At 38.0% G+C, this 16,559-nt stretch overlaps 1 protein-coding gene across 1 annotated transcript; it reads left to right on the top strand.

Moving 5' to 3' along the window:
• Nucleotides 1-3,458: 3,458 nt before the first annotated feature.
• fgf7 (fibroblast growth factor 7) lies at nt 3,459-9,770 on the top strand. The gene is made up of 4 exons (XM_020641243.3): nt 3,459-3,702; nt 4,145-4,764; nt 8,483-8,589; nt 8,770-9,770. Exons 2-4 carry the CDS (start codon nt 4,479-4,481, stop codon nt 8,983-8,985), a joined length of 609 nt encoding a protein of 202 aa, XP_020496899.1. The 5' UTR covers nt 3,459-3,702; nt 4,145-4,478; the 3' UTR covers nt 8,986-9,770.
• Nucleotides 9,771-16,559: the final 6,789 nt, after the last annotated feature.

Genomic DNA, 16,559 nt, shown 5'->3' with positions numbered 1-16,559 from the left:
ACATGTTCAAAAACTACTTGTCAATTGAGCCCTCACAAGATAAAGCGATGTGTGTATTTTGTCTAGAAAGTTGGAAATGATGTCCTCATTTATCGTGCGTGCGATCATGTTGACCCACCATGTCTGAACTAATTGCTACTAAAATGGTACAATGGCACAGCAACACATGCCTAATAAACACTAAAACTTTACTTTAAAAGGGTAAAAAGACCAACCGATAATACCGCTGTGAGTTTATACGAGATGAAACAGACAACTACACAGCGAGGCTCTGAGTCTGTAGCTGAAGGTCAGTCTGAATTTGAAGTTGGAACAGGATTTGAGTGCATGCTTGCATGTTTGCGTGTTACACTGCAATCATCAAAACCCTCACAGATTCTCCACTGAGTACAACAACATCCAACAAAACACTCAACAAAAGAAGTTGTAAGATTTTAAGCTGTGACCTCCACTTGTCAAAACAGCCAATAACTCAGACGGTAAAATAAAGAAAAAGAGAGATAAACAAAGTAGTGAGGCAGACTGATGGGAGTCAAGCGATCCAGTCATTGAGAATTAAAGAGGCTCCCTCACGCATGTTTAGTGTGCTAGCCTTACGGCCACTGCAGTTCCTATGCTACTGTAAACTCCAGACAGTCCTGGGCCTTTGATCCTTGAAGAGCAGCAGGCACCCATGGGGCTATAAAACCAAACTACCTGCACACTTCACTACACACATACTGTACCTATATACACACAAAGATATGCATACACACACACACACACACACACACGCACGCGCACGCACACACACACACACACACACACACACACACACACACACACACACACACACACACACACACACACACACACACACACACATAAAACACACACACAAACACATGAGAATCGAGATGTAACTTATGATTATAGTTTTTACACTATCCTTGACATGTCAGCTGAGGACAACATAAAGCTTTCAAGTCTTGGTTTCTAGGAATTCTAGTAGCCCACTGGAGCATAGATATGATGCTGTTATTGTGGTATTGCATTACTGCACAATTTCACTTGTATTACACTTAGTAATTCTACAACAATCAATAATATAACTACTACAAGTATAGCTACAGCTACTTTTTATTAAAAAAAAATATATATAGCATATCTTTTCTTTCTGTATATATTATGATTTGAAAGAATGTGTGTGTTTAAATTGTTCAATAGTTCAATTCATCAAAGGGTAATTTCCCCTTTGGATATCACAATTCCTCTTTATTGTTACAAATATTTCAGAGTTTTGCTTCATAAAGTTCGACTTTAAGCCAAAGAAAGGTGGTCGTTGAATAACTGCTGATCTAGTGATAAAAAAAAGGGTTCTTCAAGCACCTCAAACTTGTACCTCTTCATAAATGTGTCAGCATATGTGTTTCTGATATTTGTGACCTTTCCCTGAGCTACTGATTGGTATCATGACACATGCAGATACTTAACAGAGAGATGGTGGAGTGACAGAGCCTTCCTTCAGTCATCACCAATGTCATGCTGAGATTCATAATGTGCCATGGTGACAACACTGAACGACTCGTAATTGAGGGCTTTGTGACTCAAATCCACTTGCCAATCTCAATCTCAATCTCAATCTCAATCTTAAATGCAAAAAAAGACCTAAAGGCACTGTACCTCATTGGGTTATGAGACAGAATTCCATAAGAGATGTTCCTAACCTCCTGGTAAAATGGTAACTTGGTATTTTCGGGGTTTCTTAACAAACCACCGACCTCCTGCAGGGAGATGGGTGGCTGTTCTCTCTGCTAAAAGTGCGTCAGTCAGTGCCTTATTATACACAGCAAAGATCCAAGTTATTTTTTAATCATATCCATCTAAGTCTAAAGCACTGTGATGATTATACAAGTTAGTAAGCAAACGTTTGGAAACGTCTTCTGAACCATGCAAGTACCTAACCAATTAGATATGTTCAGTGCAGCAATTCCCAGCTAAAAGTCCATGTCTTTTAAAAAAAAAGTACTAACCCATTGGCAGGGCCTTTTGGGCATAAAAAGGTAAAAGTCCCAGTCAGTCTACTGCACTGCCTCCAAAGGCTCCAGGTCCTTCCTCACTAAGCAAGAGACATTGCAAGGGTTAATCCTCCAGGCATGGCACCATATCCCAACAGATCCTTGCAATTCTTTTTTTTTTTTTCGATAGGACATTTTATTCAAATTTAAACTCTTCCTATGCTTTCATACAAATGTTTTGTTCCTAAAAAAAAAAAAGCAATGGGCACAGCCACTAAGTTCCTGTCTGCAAGCTTCTCTTCCAGGCCTGTCTTCAAGAGGGGGCCCCCATTTCCCAACCAGGCAAAGTCATTCCTTTCCTTTCTTTTGAGGCCAACTTGAATGGCTTATTGAAGTTGTCTGGCTCCTTCTCCTGTCAGCAATTAGCCCCGACGGACCCTTCCAGGTGCTACCTGCACCTGAAAACAGGGCCTCGGGTCACACAAACCACTTTGTCACTAGAAGTTGTCAGTTTTAGGACAATTGTTCAATGAAGTTCTAACCCTCTGGAGATTTTTTTAAATTGAGCTATCAAATAAAGTAATTTATATAAATGATGTACACATTATGTCCTGGAACTACATCTCTTTTGATGTCAACATCAATTTATGAAAAGAATAGGAAATAAGACATTTTGCATTCATTAAGAAAAATGTTTCCATAGTTTATTAGCTGTCACAATTGATGCTTTGTTCTGTTTGAGGTGATAGAAGGGGCAGATATACAGGCAAAGTGACACCTAATAGATCAGGTCTTTACGACCCCCAGTTTAGAGACGAGAAGGAGACCTGATGTGGCCAGAAGTCCCTCTCTCTCAGGCCAGCAGCCCTGACCTCCCCAGGGGAGCAAGTTATTAGGGCCCATATAAACTTTTGAAGTAGTGAGTCCAAGGAAAGGCCAGGTATGTAAGGCAATAAAATGTGACTTTAAATACAAACACGAAAAGTGAAAGAGTGCATGACCCATGACGCTGAGATGACTACTTCTGAGCAGTTTTGTCCTCTGTATTTCTCCCCTTAGATGGATACCTGTCGGCCATAACTTACTAAGTCAGTAAATCTTAAACAATGATTTAGCACAGCTAAGTAAACCCCCTAATTAATAATGACATTTCAAATGATAGGGGAGAAATTCTTTAAAGCTTCATCTTCAGATCAAATATCTTAACCACCATTTAAGTAAACGTGAGTCACTATTATATCTGTATTGAGCATAGCAAACATATTATATATGAGGTTGTAGAAACTTTTTCAAAGGTGAGTGTGCATGCAAATGTTTTTTAAGTATTTAGGAGTGCATACCACAAGAGCCTGTTGTTCTAAGAGTTTATAGCTCCCTCTCATGTCCGGTGGGTGAGTGACAGCAAGAGGCAGGCAGAGGGTGTTTCTCCATTGCATCTGAGCCAGGGACAGCTGACTGGTTGGGATCTAATTGCTCTCAAGTGAGGTCAGCAGGAGGCATTTATCTAAGAAGAGTGCACAGCGACAGTGGAAGATGCACAGAGGGAGCCTGCCAGAATCAGGGAGACATCCATGGGAATTGACAGAAGCTCCAAGCTTCCTAAGACTCTCTGTATTACTGGGCTTAAGAACTGCGTTTCTTCAAACTAAAACTCAGCTGAAAAGAAATGCACCTCTGAAAACTCCTGTCATCACTCAGAGCACATGTAAGTATTTAATCTACTCATTTTTAAACAAGAGAGCCGGTATAGTTTGTTTGATTTGAAAAACATTCTGTATGTTGATACTGACCAGATAGCGGACCATAAATTTGTGAAGCAATTCTCCAGCAATGATGCAATATTTAAAGTGTCTTGGTCCATTACAGGGAGAGATATGCCTGTGAAAATAAACAATATCAATATTGATTTGTCCCTTAGAAATATAGAATTACTATTCTTGTGATCACAGAAAACCAGGTGCTCATTGAAAGTAGTTTGGAAGTCTACGCAAGATCAAGTAAAAAACTGGGAAATTCCTGATATAACTGTATTTTTTAGACAGCTGCATCAACAAACATCTTTTAACTTGTAAAAGTACTTATGGGTATTATTATTGCATTTTACTGCCTTAGCTAGAATCAAACAGATCTACTTTTGTTTTTCCTAGAGAGTCCTGCATAACGTCCCTGAACTGGATTACGCCTTTGTTGTCGGACTATAATCACAAGAGGATGGAGCGGTCAACACAGTGAGGATTAAGAGAGATATCATCTCTCATACTATCACCTGTCAATTTCCAGCCTCAGCCAACTTAAAACCAACTTCACAAAGTCTCTCCACAAGTGTCCTGCCTAAACATCCTACTAGGATCCCTGCTGCAGGAACAGGGAGCCGGAGGTTAAGCACAAGGGTCAGGGGTCCGGTGGGCTGAGGGACAGCACACAGATCTCTTTTTCACATTTCAGTATGTTGTTCATTGACCCCCACTGCATTGTATTATAATGCGCAAATGGATGCTGACATGGAACCTTCAAAATCTGTTCTCGGGACTGTACTTGCACGCAATCTTCCTGTTTGGCAGTGTGTGTGTGGTCTACAGTGACTGCACTCCAGAGCAACTTGCCGCTATTATGAACTGCTCCAGACACGAGCGCCACACCAGGAACTATGACTACATGGAGGGAGGAGATGTGCGCATCCGACAGCTGTTCAGCCGCACGCAATGGTTCCTAACAATTGATGACTTTGGCAACATCAATGGGACTCAAGACCCAACCAACTGTCACAGTAAGAATGACAAAAATGACCTTATAATAACAAATGGTTTCCCTATTAGCTCTTCTGAATTTATTTAAGAAAAAAACACCACTAACCTATCAGAAAACATCCTGGTTGTAGGTGTGAATTTATTCTGAGAAGCTGCCAAATTATAATTCTACCATGCAGAGTTTTGTTGTGTGATTTCCACTGAGTAAGTAACACATCTTTGGCTTGTCAAGGTGACAGAAGCACGTGGGTGGTGTTATTGTACAACTGTTCTCCACAGTGTAATCACAGCGCTAATGGGTCATGTGTCTCTGTCAGAGCAGCCAAAGTGACAGACGTAAAATGAAGCAGGTGGAGGCTTTGGCTTGTTAAACCATAACACCATCTAAACACAGGCGGTAATGAAGTAAACTGAAGAATCTTGTAGACTGATGGGTGCTAGGTCTCAGTGACCACTGACTCACACCGGCACAGACATGTAATTTTCCAGTCTGATAAAGACCTCAACAGTTCACATTCAGTGTCAGAATAAGGTCATGGGACCAGAAATGTGCAGAAATCTTAAAAAAAAAAAGAAGAAGCAATAGTATTGACCTTCAGCCACAATAATGGGCAAAGTCAAAATGAGTGTTTCATTAAAGTGAAAGAGGAATTCAACAAATAATGCATGCCAGGTTATTGTTATTTAACAGAGTTCATTGTTAACATTGTTGCTATAAAGCCAACATTTTTTCAAATTATGTTTGTCAGACATTAGTGGGAATCTCCGACATGGTGAGGATGTTTTAAGTAGATATCATTTCCTCCTATTGCACAATGTGGCTGTGGCTGGAATGTTGGCCAAACAGGGAAATGCCTCAAAGTGGATGGTAAGACGCTTGTGTAATCATTTTCAATGAAACACAGAAATGGAAATACCCATATGGGGCTTCCGCATGCTGAAAACAAACAGAAGTGTAACTAATAAGCCTTTAAATAGACTCGCTTGGTACAGACATATTTGTATCAAATCAATGAGTGCAGTAAGCCAATAGTACCAAAAAGCTAATTTCATTGTGAGCTTTTTCAACAGCAAGAGTGAAATAAAATAAGTCAAAATGAGAACCTTTGAGCTGCATTATTTTTGGCTGCCAAATACAGTATATCCATGGGCTTCTGCAACAAATACATAGGCTTACTTCACAGTGCACTAGTGTCTTGCTTCTCGTCTCACTTAATTGCATTTTAAAAGTGTTGCTTGGCCAATAAACCAAAGGTCTGACATTAGGATTTGTATGATTTGTATATAGAAAGCAAACTTGAATGTCTCACACTAGTATTGGTTAACAAAGAAAATAAGTTATGCAACAGAGTTTAAAAAAAGAACATTGAATGTGTGATTTAAGTTTGAATATGTAAACATATCATCAAAGCTAACCAATCCATTTTAGATAAAAGGTAAAACATAGATCAATTTCTAACCAAATACTAAATTGGAATTACAAACATCTGTTGGTTCCTCTGACAGAACACGTTACGGCTTCATCCAAGTTAAACCAAAATGTGATAATCATATAAATAAAAAGTTGTGTTGAGCCACTTTAAAGAGCACATAAACAACCTCCAAGTGGTTTGCCCACATATAACAAACCAAAGCAACCCAACTGGAAAACAGCAAATTTAAAGAAAAAACAGGGAAATCAAACACATCAAACACATTAGTTTATAAGTAGGAAGTAGTATTTCTGATGTCAGCGGTTTGGATCCTTTCAACTTAAATGGTCCTGTTTGACAAGTAACTCTCCAAGCCCTGTTAGTTATATGATCTGTTTTCAAAAATTGCTAGCCTTAATATCCTCTCTATATGTCCTTTTTTATCTGGGTATATTGGGATTTAATTCTTTTGAATTTAATTGTGTGTCTTTTTGGCTTGTAAAGTGTACATAGGTCATCTTGGATATTTTGCTTTAAACTGAAGTGATGTTGTTAAACTTTTTAGTCTGCCTAGTCACTCTGACCCTGACAACATAGACCTGGTGTCAGGTGCAGCTAAATAAGAATAAATGGCTGATTTGATTCTATACCTGTTCTAAAGTGGACGCACAGATTAAATTCAGATAATCAAGTTAAGGAATGTGTGTTTTGGTTCCAGTCCAGACATGGTACATTTGCCTGTAGAGACAAGGTGAATAGTCATTATCTTGATTCATTTTCTGGTCTTTACATGGTGTCAAATTTGTACAAAATTCTAAATTTAATATCAAATTGTACTGTACAATGATGCACTATACCTGGAAGGCTGTCCATAACTCTTTCCAACAAATATAAACACTGGATTCAAAATCAAAAAGCTGGATTTAGAGATTACCCGAAACTCCGAACTGTTGAGTGGTCACATATCTTGTTCAGGCTGAGGTTAGTCTTAGAGCTCTGCGGTCAACATTTTGACAACATGTTTGAATGTTTATGTGCATGTGTGACGAGAAATGGGATTCATCTTTCCACTAGCTCTTACTTGTACGATGGTTGGCTTTGTAACCAATAAAAACACACAGCTATAAGCTAACATTTAAAACGTGAGAGGAAAACATGCAGAAAATGTAAAGTTTATGAAGAAATGGTCCAATAACTGTGAATGCAAAGGGCTTACACATTTAGTGTTGCTATAATAGCATACATTTGATATTTGAGATCAGCTGCCCTTTTTAGTCATAATAAATAATATCCAATAGGGCAATAGAGAGCAGGGGTAACACGCAGTCAAAGGGCAGGAATATTAAGTTAAAAATCAAGTGCAAGCAGAGCACAAACAACATTCCAAGATTGGGAGACTGCCATCTGTTTGTAATCAAATACTAAAAGTGCCGCACGCTCAATGTCAGTCTGAAGAGCTTTAATAGAGTTCTTCCCTTTTCTCAAATGGAAGAATTTCTGCAATCTGTAGAAAGGAAAGATGTGGTTTTTATATAACCCAAAAAATCTATGATCAAGACCATGTTACTGTCCATACTTTTTGTTAATCTTAGTTTAATGGTTTAATGTTTTAAACTTGGGAGTCATTGCTCTACATTCCCGACATCATTTAAGAGTTCATTTTTTTCTAAGATGAGACAAAATCTGACATTGTTTGTTGAACCAATGAGATCTCTATCTGCTTGTGAACAGTGATCTGCATATATGTTTGATTAATTGTAAAAACACATTCTCACTTTAGTCCTGAAGGATAAGTTATTAGCTCCTTTATTGTCAAGAGAAGTAAAAGCCTGTATATAAACTGTAATCACTATTGCAAATAGTGTAAGGAAGACAATTATCTTTGTTTATTTATAAATATTGCTGTAAAATGATCTGCTTTTCTATGTTTAAAGATATAACTAAGTATTTCAAAACAACAATGGCCAAAGAGTTCAAATCCTAACTAGTTAAGTGTTTTTACTCTCCCACAGTTTTGAAGAGCGGCCTAAAATGTAGCGTGCAAAGCCCATGCAAGGAGGTAGTTTTCTCAATCCCAGGAGAGAGAGGCCTAATCTGTCTCCCACATGTGCTATGGCATAGGTTGTGGTTTGTGTAATGGCCACCCAGGCCAGTTAACAAGGCTTGAATAAAGCCAGAGAGACCACAGACTGATTAACCACAGGAACTTCCATCCCATTTGTTAATGAATGTTGAGCGCAGTGTGGAGCTGGAGTGAAGACTAGATGTCAATAGAGTTGTATCTGTCTCGTCATATGTCTTCCCTAACTGTCTGAATGTCTGGCAGGTATCCTGGAGATCAGGACAGTGTCTGAGGGGGGCATCCTAGCTATCAAAGGCGTGAAGAGTCAGTTTTATATCTCCATGAACAAGGCTGGACAGCTGCAAGGCAAGGTAATATTTTTCCTCAGTGAGAAAAGTCATGCACTGTTTTCAGCTCAAGCAGTCAAGCAGGAAAAAAAGAACAATGTCTGCCCCACAACCCTTTAAATAATTAAGACAAAAAAACTCACAGAAAGAATAAATAAAGTGTGTATTGTATTATTGCAATAATATTTGTCTTATCCTTTCCAGAGGATCTACAACGAAAACTGCAACTTCAAGGAGGTTTTCCTAGAAAACTACTTCAATGCTTACTCCTCTGCAAAGTGGACTAAAAATGGCAAAGAAATGTTCATAGCCCTTTCTCAGAAGGGAAGGCCAATGCGAGGAAAGAAGACCAGAAGGGAGCATATAGCATCCCACTTCATTCCAATGAAGTGCCGAGAAGAGGAGAGGAGGGTGGACTGAAAAAGCAGAGGACTAATTCAAGGCAAATTGTAAAGATTTCACTCACATAACTTGTATTTTAAGGGACACATATAAACTCTTTACCAATGTCAGACTCCACTCTCCTCCAGTGTGATCTCCTGTGATCTATGACTTCTTTTTGTCATTTTCATTTTCAAAGCCTGATATCAGATTGGTCCATTAAAGTATTCCAAACATCCTCAAAAAAGATGTTACAACGAGAAAATGATGATATATTTGAAATAGCCTTCATTGGTACACCAATTGTTATCCTCTAAAGCCTATTCAATGTTATTGTTATTTTGAATATTCTATTCTATTATATTTCCATATCAAATTTTGTGTTTTCTAATAAAACAGTAATGTGTAATGTATTACGCACAGTCGGGACTGTATCCTGTTCACAGATTTACACCTTGCCAGATGAGAAGACCTGTGATGATCAGCAGAAAGGTCCAGAGAAGAGATTTGGCTTGACCAAGAAGCAAGCTGGACTTGTGTTTTTTTATTCGTACATGTGCTCCGAGCACACAAACCAAGGGCAAGGTGGATGACAATAGCATGTTCATTAAAATGATTTTATATATATATATATAAGTAGGACGATCTGTTTGTGAATGATCTGTGTTGAACTGTCTGTCCTTCCAGCATTGAAAACTCTCATCAAATGAATTGTAGCTGTTCACTGATTCCCTCTTCCTTATCGAGGTGTGATTTTGACATGCTAAAATATTCTGCTGCTGCTGAAATGATATCCACATTAAAATGCAAAATGAACAACATAATACATGTGTATGCTATGCAATATTAACACTGTCAGAGTTCATATTTCTTAACGCTAGAAGAATACATACCAGGTGACGGAGATCAATTCATATTTACTACAACTGATCAAATTCAAACTCCACATGGGAAGGAAATAATATTATGGTACCTTATCATTTATGATGTCAGCTATTTGTTTTCTTTTAACAAGACATACAATACATATGTTATAGTGTCCCATTCACTTACAATGTACATTGTTTACCTGGAAAACTCTTTACACAACTGCTGAGGTACATATAGATTATGTTTCTACCACAAGAGGGCACAGGAAATAGAACTTTGAATTAGGATCTTTTCATTTACTGTACTTATACCAGTTACAAGTAATACTTAAATATGGTAAATAGCCCATGTAATCTTTAGTTTGAATGTCTTACCTGAGATAAAGGGAGTGATATGTTCAAAGCCTGATAATATCAGCTGGAGGATGCAGTCCAGGGGAATGGATTGGTCAAACAATACAGCATTTTGACATAAGGACCGTTGAAGGGTTCATGTGGAAAAGAAAAAGGTCGACATTGTTGGAGATTTAAATCCTAAATGATGTGCAACAAAATTTTAACAGGTAATTATTAATGCTGAAACCTAAGAAAAAACAATATTTCAAGTGTTTGAAAAAAAAGAGTATAAGCTTTAGTGTACCATAAAACAGGCAACCATGTTTTAGAAAAACAGACCCCGTATAAAGATGCTATAAAGATGACCTTAAAACAAACAGAAACACTTTTAGACAGGAACTAAACAAACCGTACAGCTTCTACTAAAGGATATCTTTAAACGGATCCATTCCTGTTGTAAAAAGGAAGAAAACTAAACATAAAACAGACACCGTAAGGTTTCCTTAAAACACACTGAACCATGTGTTGGAGAAGAAGAAAACACAGCTGAACACATGCCAGAGGGTACCTCCAAGCAGATGCTACAGAGTACTGTGACGGTCACTGCCTAACCTTTATGATCAGCAGTACCTGTAGGGGCAGTATGGCCTGGGATGACAACCTATTGTACATTTATTATATCTCAAACAAAACATTTCACAACTATTTGTATGACCTCATTTTGCCACTTGTTTAATGATATGTTGATCATGTTTGTTTGTTTAAAAATGATATCAGACATTTGCCAACTTAGACATGTACATCAATATTCCAAAATCCACAGTCAGTGTTTCCAGTTGTTATCTGACATTTACCGGTATGTAAAATAATCCACCATTGGTTGACTTGCAAAATATTGCACCTTTAATCAACATCCACTCTGCATATCAGCAAGGTATTATTTCACGGCAGACACCTGGCAATCCACAACCCATGACTGAGGCAGTGTTGATGAGTGGATTTGTTAGCACTAGCGAACCTCTCACAACATTTCAGGTCTTTCATGTGAATGTGAAAAATATTTTTTCATGCAACTTCAGGTACAAAAATCTGCATATGAGCCACGCCTAAATTCTGCAACTAATGACACTACAAAGACGGAAGCTCTGGGGTAAGATGAAGAGTGAATTATATATAATGTGCTGTCAGCACAACACACCCTCACAAGCTTAACCAATCAGATATGATGGCACAGACAATTTTCTTTTATCATTTCAATGACGACCATTACAAAAAAAGATATTGTTTTTTAATTAAAACATGTTTAAATCTTAGTGGTTTGGCCACATTTTTGGACACAATAAAACCATATTATGTAAAAAGGACAGTGTTAGTGTTATTCACTGAGATTTTGAGGTTATCAAAAAAAATTCTGCTCAGGGATTAGTCCTCCACTAATCTTTAAATATTATTTCATACCATTACGGTTATTCAGCCTCTCAATATGTAACTCCCACAAGCCTGCAAAGAAAATCTATTTCACATTGGGTAACAAGTGTTCCAAATACAGATATAACCACAATCCTCAGGAGATATTAAGCGGTCCATTTCCCAGCTTAGCTGATCTAATGACAAGATAATCAGATCTGCTGTTGCCTTTATGTAGATTGAAGACACATTGCAAAGAAACATTTGGGAAAACTTAAGTGTCCATGGACAGTCTTGGATACATGACTTACATGAATTAGATCATTCAATCTGATATGGGAGGTTGAGATGTAGTAATACAACTCAAAGATAAATCTATTAATTTATGATTGAAGATAAAAATACATCCACAGGGTCAAATGTCACATTTATTCCCTCTGGGTTTATAGCGTGTTAAGTAGAAGTGGAGTCTCATCTGAACAAATATGCATCACAGGCATATTGGCAGAGTGCCTCCGACATAAGCTCATACAAATAATACATATTAACACATGCGTGCAGGCACACACACACATATTGTGAGGCGAACATGAGGTTTACCTTTCGCCTGGGTTCACATCTGGCTTGGAGAACCCCTGTCAGATAAAGACAGTCAAATTGAGAGAGCCAACCCCTGAAATACGTTTGACCCAAACAACATCTGAGCAAGGTGAAGGCTTCTGCCAAGTCACGCAAAGTTAGTCTTAGCAGATAATTTGTAACATGCTCAAAATGTAAACATATTTCAGATTCAAGGCTGTGTATTCCCAACAGGACGAGGAGAGGCTGAAGCCAAAGAGAATACGAGAAAAACTGTCATAGATGTGAGTCTGCAGACTTCCAAGATAAAAGACGCAACACAGTCACGCCAGCCATGTAAATTATACTCACAAGGTGTGCCAAGACCTGCAGATTTTGTTTAATAATATGCTCCTGAAATCACAAATCATCTTGGTACTTTTATCCTTTTATAAAATGAGGGATTCCCATCCACTTTTCTTCATCTGCTGTGCATTAGAGGTATAAAACAGACAAATTACAAAACTGGCTTTGCTCTTGTCAGAAGTGACATAGAGTCTCTTAACTGTACAAATATATTGCCTTGTAATGTCACTGAATGTACTGTATGTAGGTATGTTGTTTAAAGAGCATGTCTAACTATTTTTATTTGGTGTTAGTTATGCTTACATAGGGGTAAAAAGCTACCAAATGTAGTCAGTGGTTAATGAAATCTTAAGTTCTTTATTAGCTGATTGCCAATCAGATAGAGTTTTAAAGCAAAGACAAGTATAACTTTAGTAACTGCAAAACCAGTTCTGAGTATTTTTATTATTTACATTTCTTTATGTCTTAACTCTCTGCAAAAAAAAAAAAAAAAAGCTTCTGTGCAATTTGATGGACCTACTATGATTTACTATTCATTAAATAGTTTTAGAACAAGAAATTATATTTATACTTTAGTGGAAGCATGAACACAAAACACCATGTGTCCCATATTACCAACAGTATGTACAGACAAGGGGAGGTTGAGGGAAGTCTTAACCGGCTGTGAGAGCACTGCAGGAAAAGATGGAGTGAGACAAACAGAAAGGGGGAGGATAAGAAAGGAAGGAAAGTGAAGATAAACAGGGAGAGAGGCTGGGGAGTCTCGTGCGAAGTGGAGCGGTGGTCTTGGGGCAGCGGGGAGAAAAGGGAGGCCCCAAGGGGGCGGGGGAACACGCAGCTGAACTTGATACATTTCAAGGCCATAAACCTTCATTTCCACAGAGGAAATCTGTGGTTATGCAATGTGGGGATTTCTGTGTTTGCAGACTCTTTGTATGGAACCCCCTGAACGTAGGATCATTGTGAAGGAAGGTTGGAACCTGAAGCAATTCACCACAATATTACACTTTCCCCGATGGATCACTCAATCCACAAAGAAAGATAATAATCTAGGATCAAAACAGATGTTGACAATAATCAAAAACATTAAAGTTATGAGAGACCACTAACTTTTTATTCCACCATGAAATGGATGTAAAAAATGTCACCTCTGGCATCCAAAAACATGAAACTTTATTACACCATCTACAAATAAAACAAAAAGCAAAATGTCCAAAAAGAAAAAAAAACTAGACCAATATTCAACATTTTTGGAGTAAAGCAAAAAGACAACAATCCAAACCTGAATATTGAGATGGGGTCCAAGTTGTAAAAGTGAGCAGCTGACATATTTCATGCTATGTCATAGTAACACAATTCAATTAAATACAAAATGTGAAACAGTTTGTAAATTAAGGCCACTGTATCATTTGATTAATAAAAAATACTGACTTTGGTTTTGTTGGACTTTCATTTTTCTTTGCTTTAAATGTTTTTTTACATGTTGAAAATGCTTTTAAAACTGACAAAAAAACCTCTGTATTCTATTCTAGGAATTTATCTTGGTGTGTATACATGTGAATTCATAAATGATGTAAAGGGTGGAAATACAAACCATTGCTCAAGCAAGCTTTTATTGTGTCTCTCCCCATGAGCCTGGTTCCTTTCTTTGTATACCACTCCAGCTGCTGTAATGACTACAGATCCTGTTCTTTCCTGAAAAACACATGCACAACTGTTGAGTAGTCACACTATGCCGAATATAAAATCAAATATAAAAGGTCAGTCAGTCAAAGCAGCGCTGTGGGGTATGTATAATTAGTTTGTGATGAAAACCATTGAATAGGTCAAAATGCTCCAGGGTCATCAAGAAACAGATCTGTTTCTTGATGACCCTGATGAAGGCCACGAGCCGAAACGCGTCGGTCTAAATTGTTAATAAAGTTGATTTTCTTACTACAAATGTTGCTGGAGCATTTTGACCTCTTCTAAGCCTTTCACTCTTCATGCACCTTGTCAGTTGGTGAAGTTTGTGCCAGAAAATCCTCTTTTTCTCCAAAAACCATTGAATATAAAGGAACACAATGTATTGCTGACCGTTTTCTTAGAATTTTATCTGGACTCCTGTCAACAGTAAAACAAACATGACTGAATGTGGTCAGCTTATTTGATCCTCTACTTCTACTTTTAAACTCAACAATGATACTAACTATTTGATAATTCAGAGCAAAAAAAACTGAAGCTACACAAATCCCCTTGAGCCTGTCGTGGATAACCAACAGATCAGGATGGGCCCATATTGTAGAGAGAAGAGAAATGAAGGGTCCTTAGATCCCATACAATATAGCCTGGAACTGGACAGGAAATGTATAATTTGACTAATTTTGATAAACACTGTTTTTTGCAGATCAAAATCTAATCAACCCGGCACCAAGTACACGTTTGGAAGATTTGTTATTGTTTGGAAACTAATATCACAGACAACGGAAGGGCTCATTCGATACACATCTGCTAGCCATCGTATGCAAGTCTGCATACGATTGTCTGTTTCATAAGAAATGTGACAGCTCAGGTATCTTTGAAATCTGACATAGAACAATCTGCTTTACATCATTCAAAGAACATCTTGCTTTGAACAAGACAAATTTATATTGATATTTTAGACTACTTTTTCCAGAAGTATCAGGTTTTGATCAGCCATATATCTTTGAAACTCACTTTCTGCGAATGCATCATGACTTTATAGCCCCTCAGATTGAAAGTGGTTGCAGATCAGGATATTTTCAGTGCAGTGAAAACGAATTATTACAATTGGACTGGGTTAGTGTTTAATTTAAACATTAATTTTCCTTCTAATTATTTCTAATAGATGGAAAATCTGAGCAATGAACAACTAAGTAATGGTTTGGATCCACAGCAGTGTAAGCAATAAGTCATTGAAATAAGATAACTAAAAGAACAAAATACCTATAGATACAAATAGTAATTACAAGGGTTTTTTGACGCAGAGCTGTCAATCAAATCTGCCACAACCCTTATATGGGCATAGCCGTTTTCCTTAATAAAATAAAATCTGATGAGTTATAAAAAAGATTCATCCCCCCCGCCCCCCAAGTCTGTGAAGGAGTCTGTGTCTGTATTCATTCTCCATCCTACAAACGACAGCCTCGACAGGTGCTGGCTGAGAGCAGGAGTGTGTGATGAGTTTGTCCGCCTTTGAGAGCTCCTAGAGCGGATAGAAGTGTGTGGAAGGCGGCCTCTGGCTGTGGAGGGGAAGACCGGGAGTGTGTGATGAGTTTGTACAGTTAAAGGGATACTTCACCCATTGAAACATGAATCTGTATTGACATTGGGTCATATATGTAGTAGAAATGCAAAATACATTTTGAAGTTGGTGCCTTCATGTGCAGAAAGTGTCTTTTTGGCTCATGTGGATGAACAGACACCAAATCCCAGAATGCACAGCACCGCAGGCCACTCCCACTAAGGTCCAAATCAGAAATACTTTATCAATCCCAGAGGGAAATTCGATCGCTACAGTTTCTCCAAAATATACAGAATAGCAGTAGAAATATAGTAATAAAAACATGTACAGACATATTTACTTCAACACATAAGGCGTCAGCAGCCAAAACACAAGACCGGCCTGTCAGCAGCAGCCGTCTCGCAGCTATATTTATATTTTTTCGCCATTATCAGCTTTCTCCATAGAGCCTGTTAGCATAGCTTCCAAGCAATACGGCGGACGTTAACTTTTGATTCTGGGAGTGAGTTCCCACCCACTGATCTCTGGTCGAAAATATGAGGAACTAGCGTTGTAGTTTCACCCCGCTAACCGCAACAGCTTCCAGTGACGCAAAAATCGTCATTTTGCGTCACTGGAAGCTCATTTTCAGACTTAGAAATACAAAGATTTCCCATCTCAGGGGGAATTGAAGGCAGGATGCACGACCATTCAAACATACTACCAGGTTTCTATTGATACAAAGCTTAATGCAAATGGATGAAATAACCCTTTAACATCGACTTTTCACATTAGTTAACCGTTCGCTTATTAATGGGCGATAAAAAAAAAAAGATTTATACATTTAAAAAGTT

This window comes from Labrus bergylta, chromosome 3, assembly GCF_963930695.1.
Source record: "Labrus bergylta chromosome 3, fLabBer1.1, whole genome shotgun sequence".
Classification (NCBI taxonomy): Eukaryota; Metazoa; Chordata; class Actinopteri; order Labriformes; family Labridae; genus Labrus; species Labrus bergylta.
This window is presented reverse-complemented; position numbering and strand designations above follow the sequence as displayed.

Bases quoted from the DNA above. Each gene is read 5' to 3' on its own strand.
- fgf7 (XM_020641243.3), top strand. From the start codon at position 4,479: ATGCGCAAATGGATGCTGACATGGAACCTTCAAAATCTGTTCTCGGGA. The intron at 4,765-8,482 runs GTAAGAATGACA...AATGTCTGGCAG, and splicing joins AGACCCAACCAACTGTCACA to GTATCCTGGAGATCAGGACA. The intron at 8,590-8,769 runs GTAATATTTTTC...TATCCTTTCCAG, and splicing joins CTGGACAGCTGCAAGGCAAG to AGGATCTACAACGAAAACTG.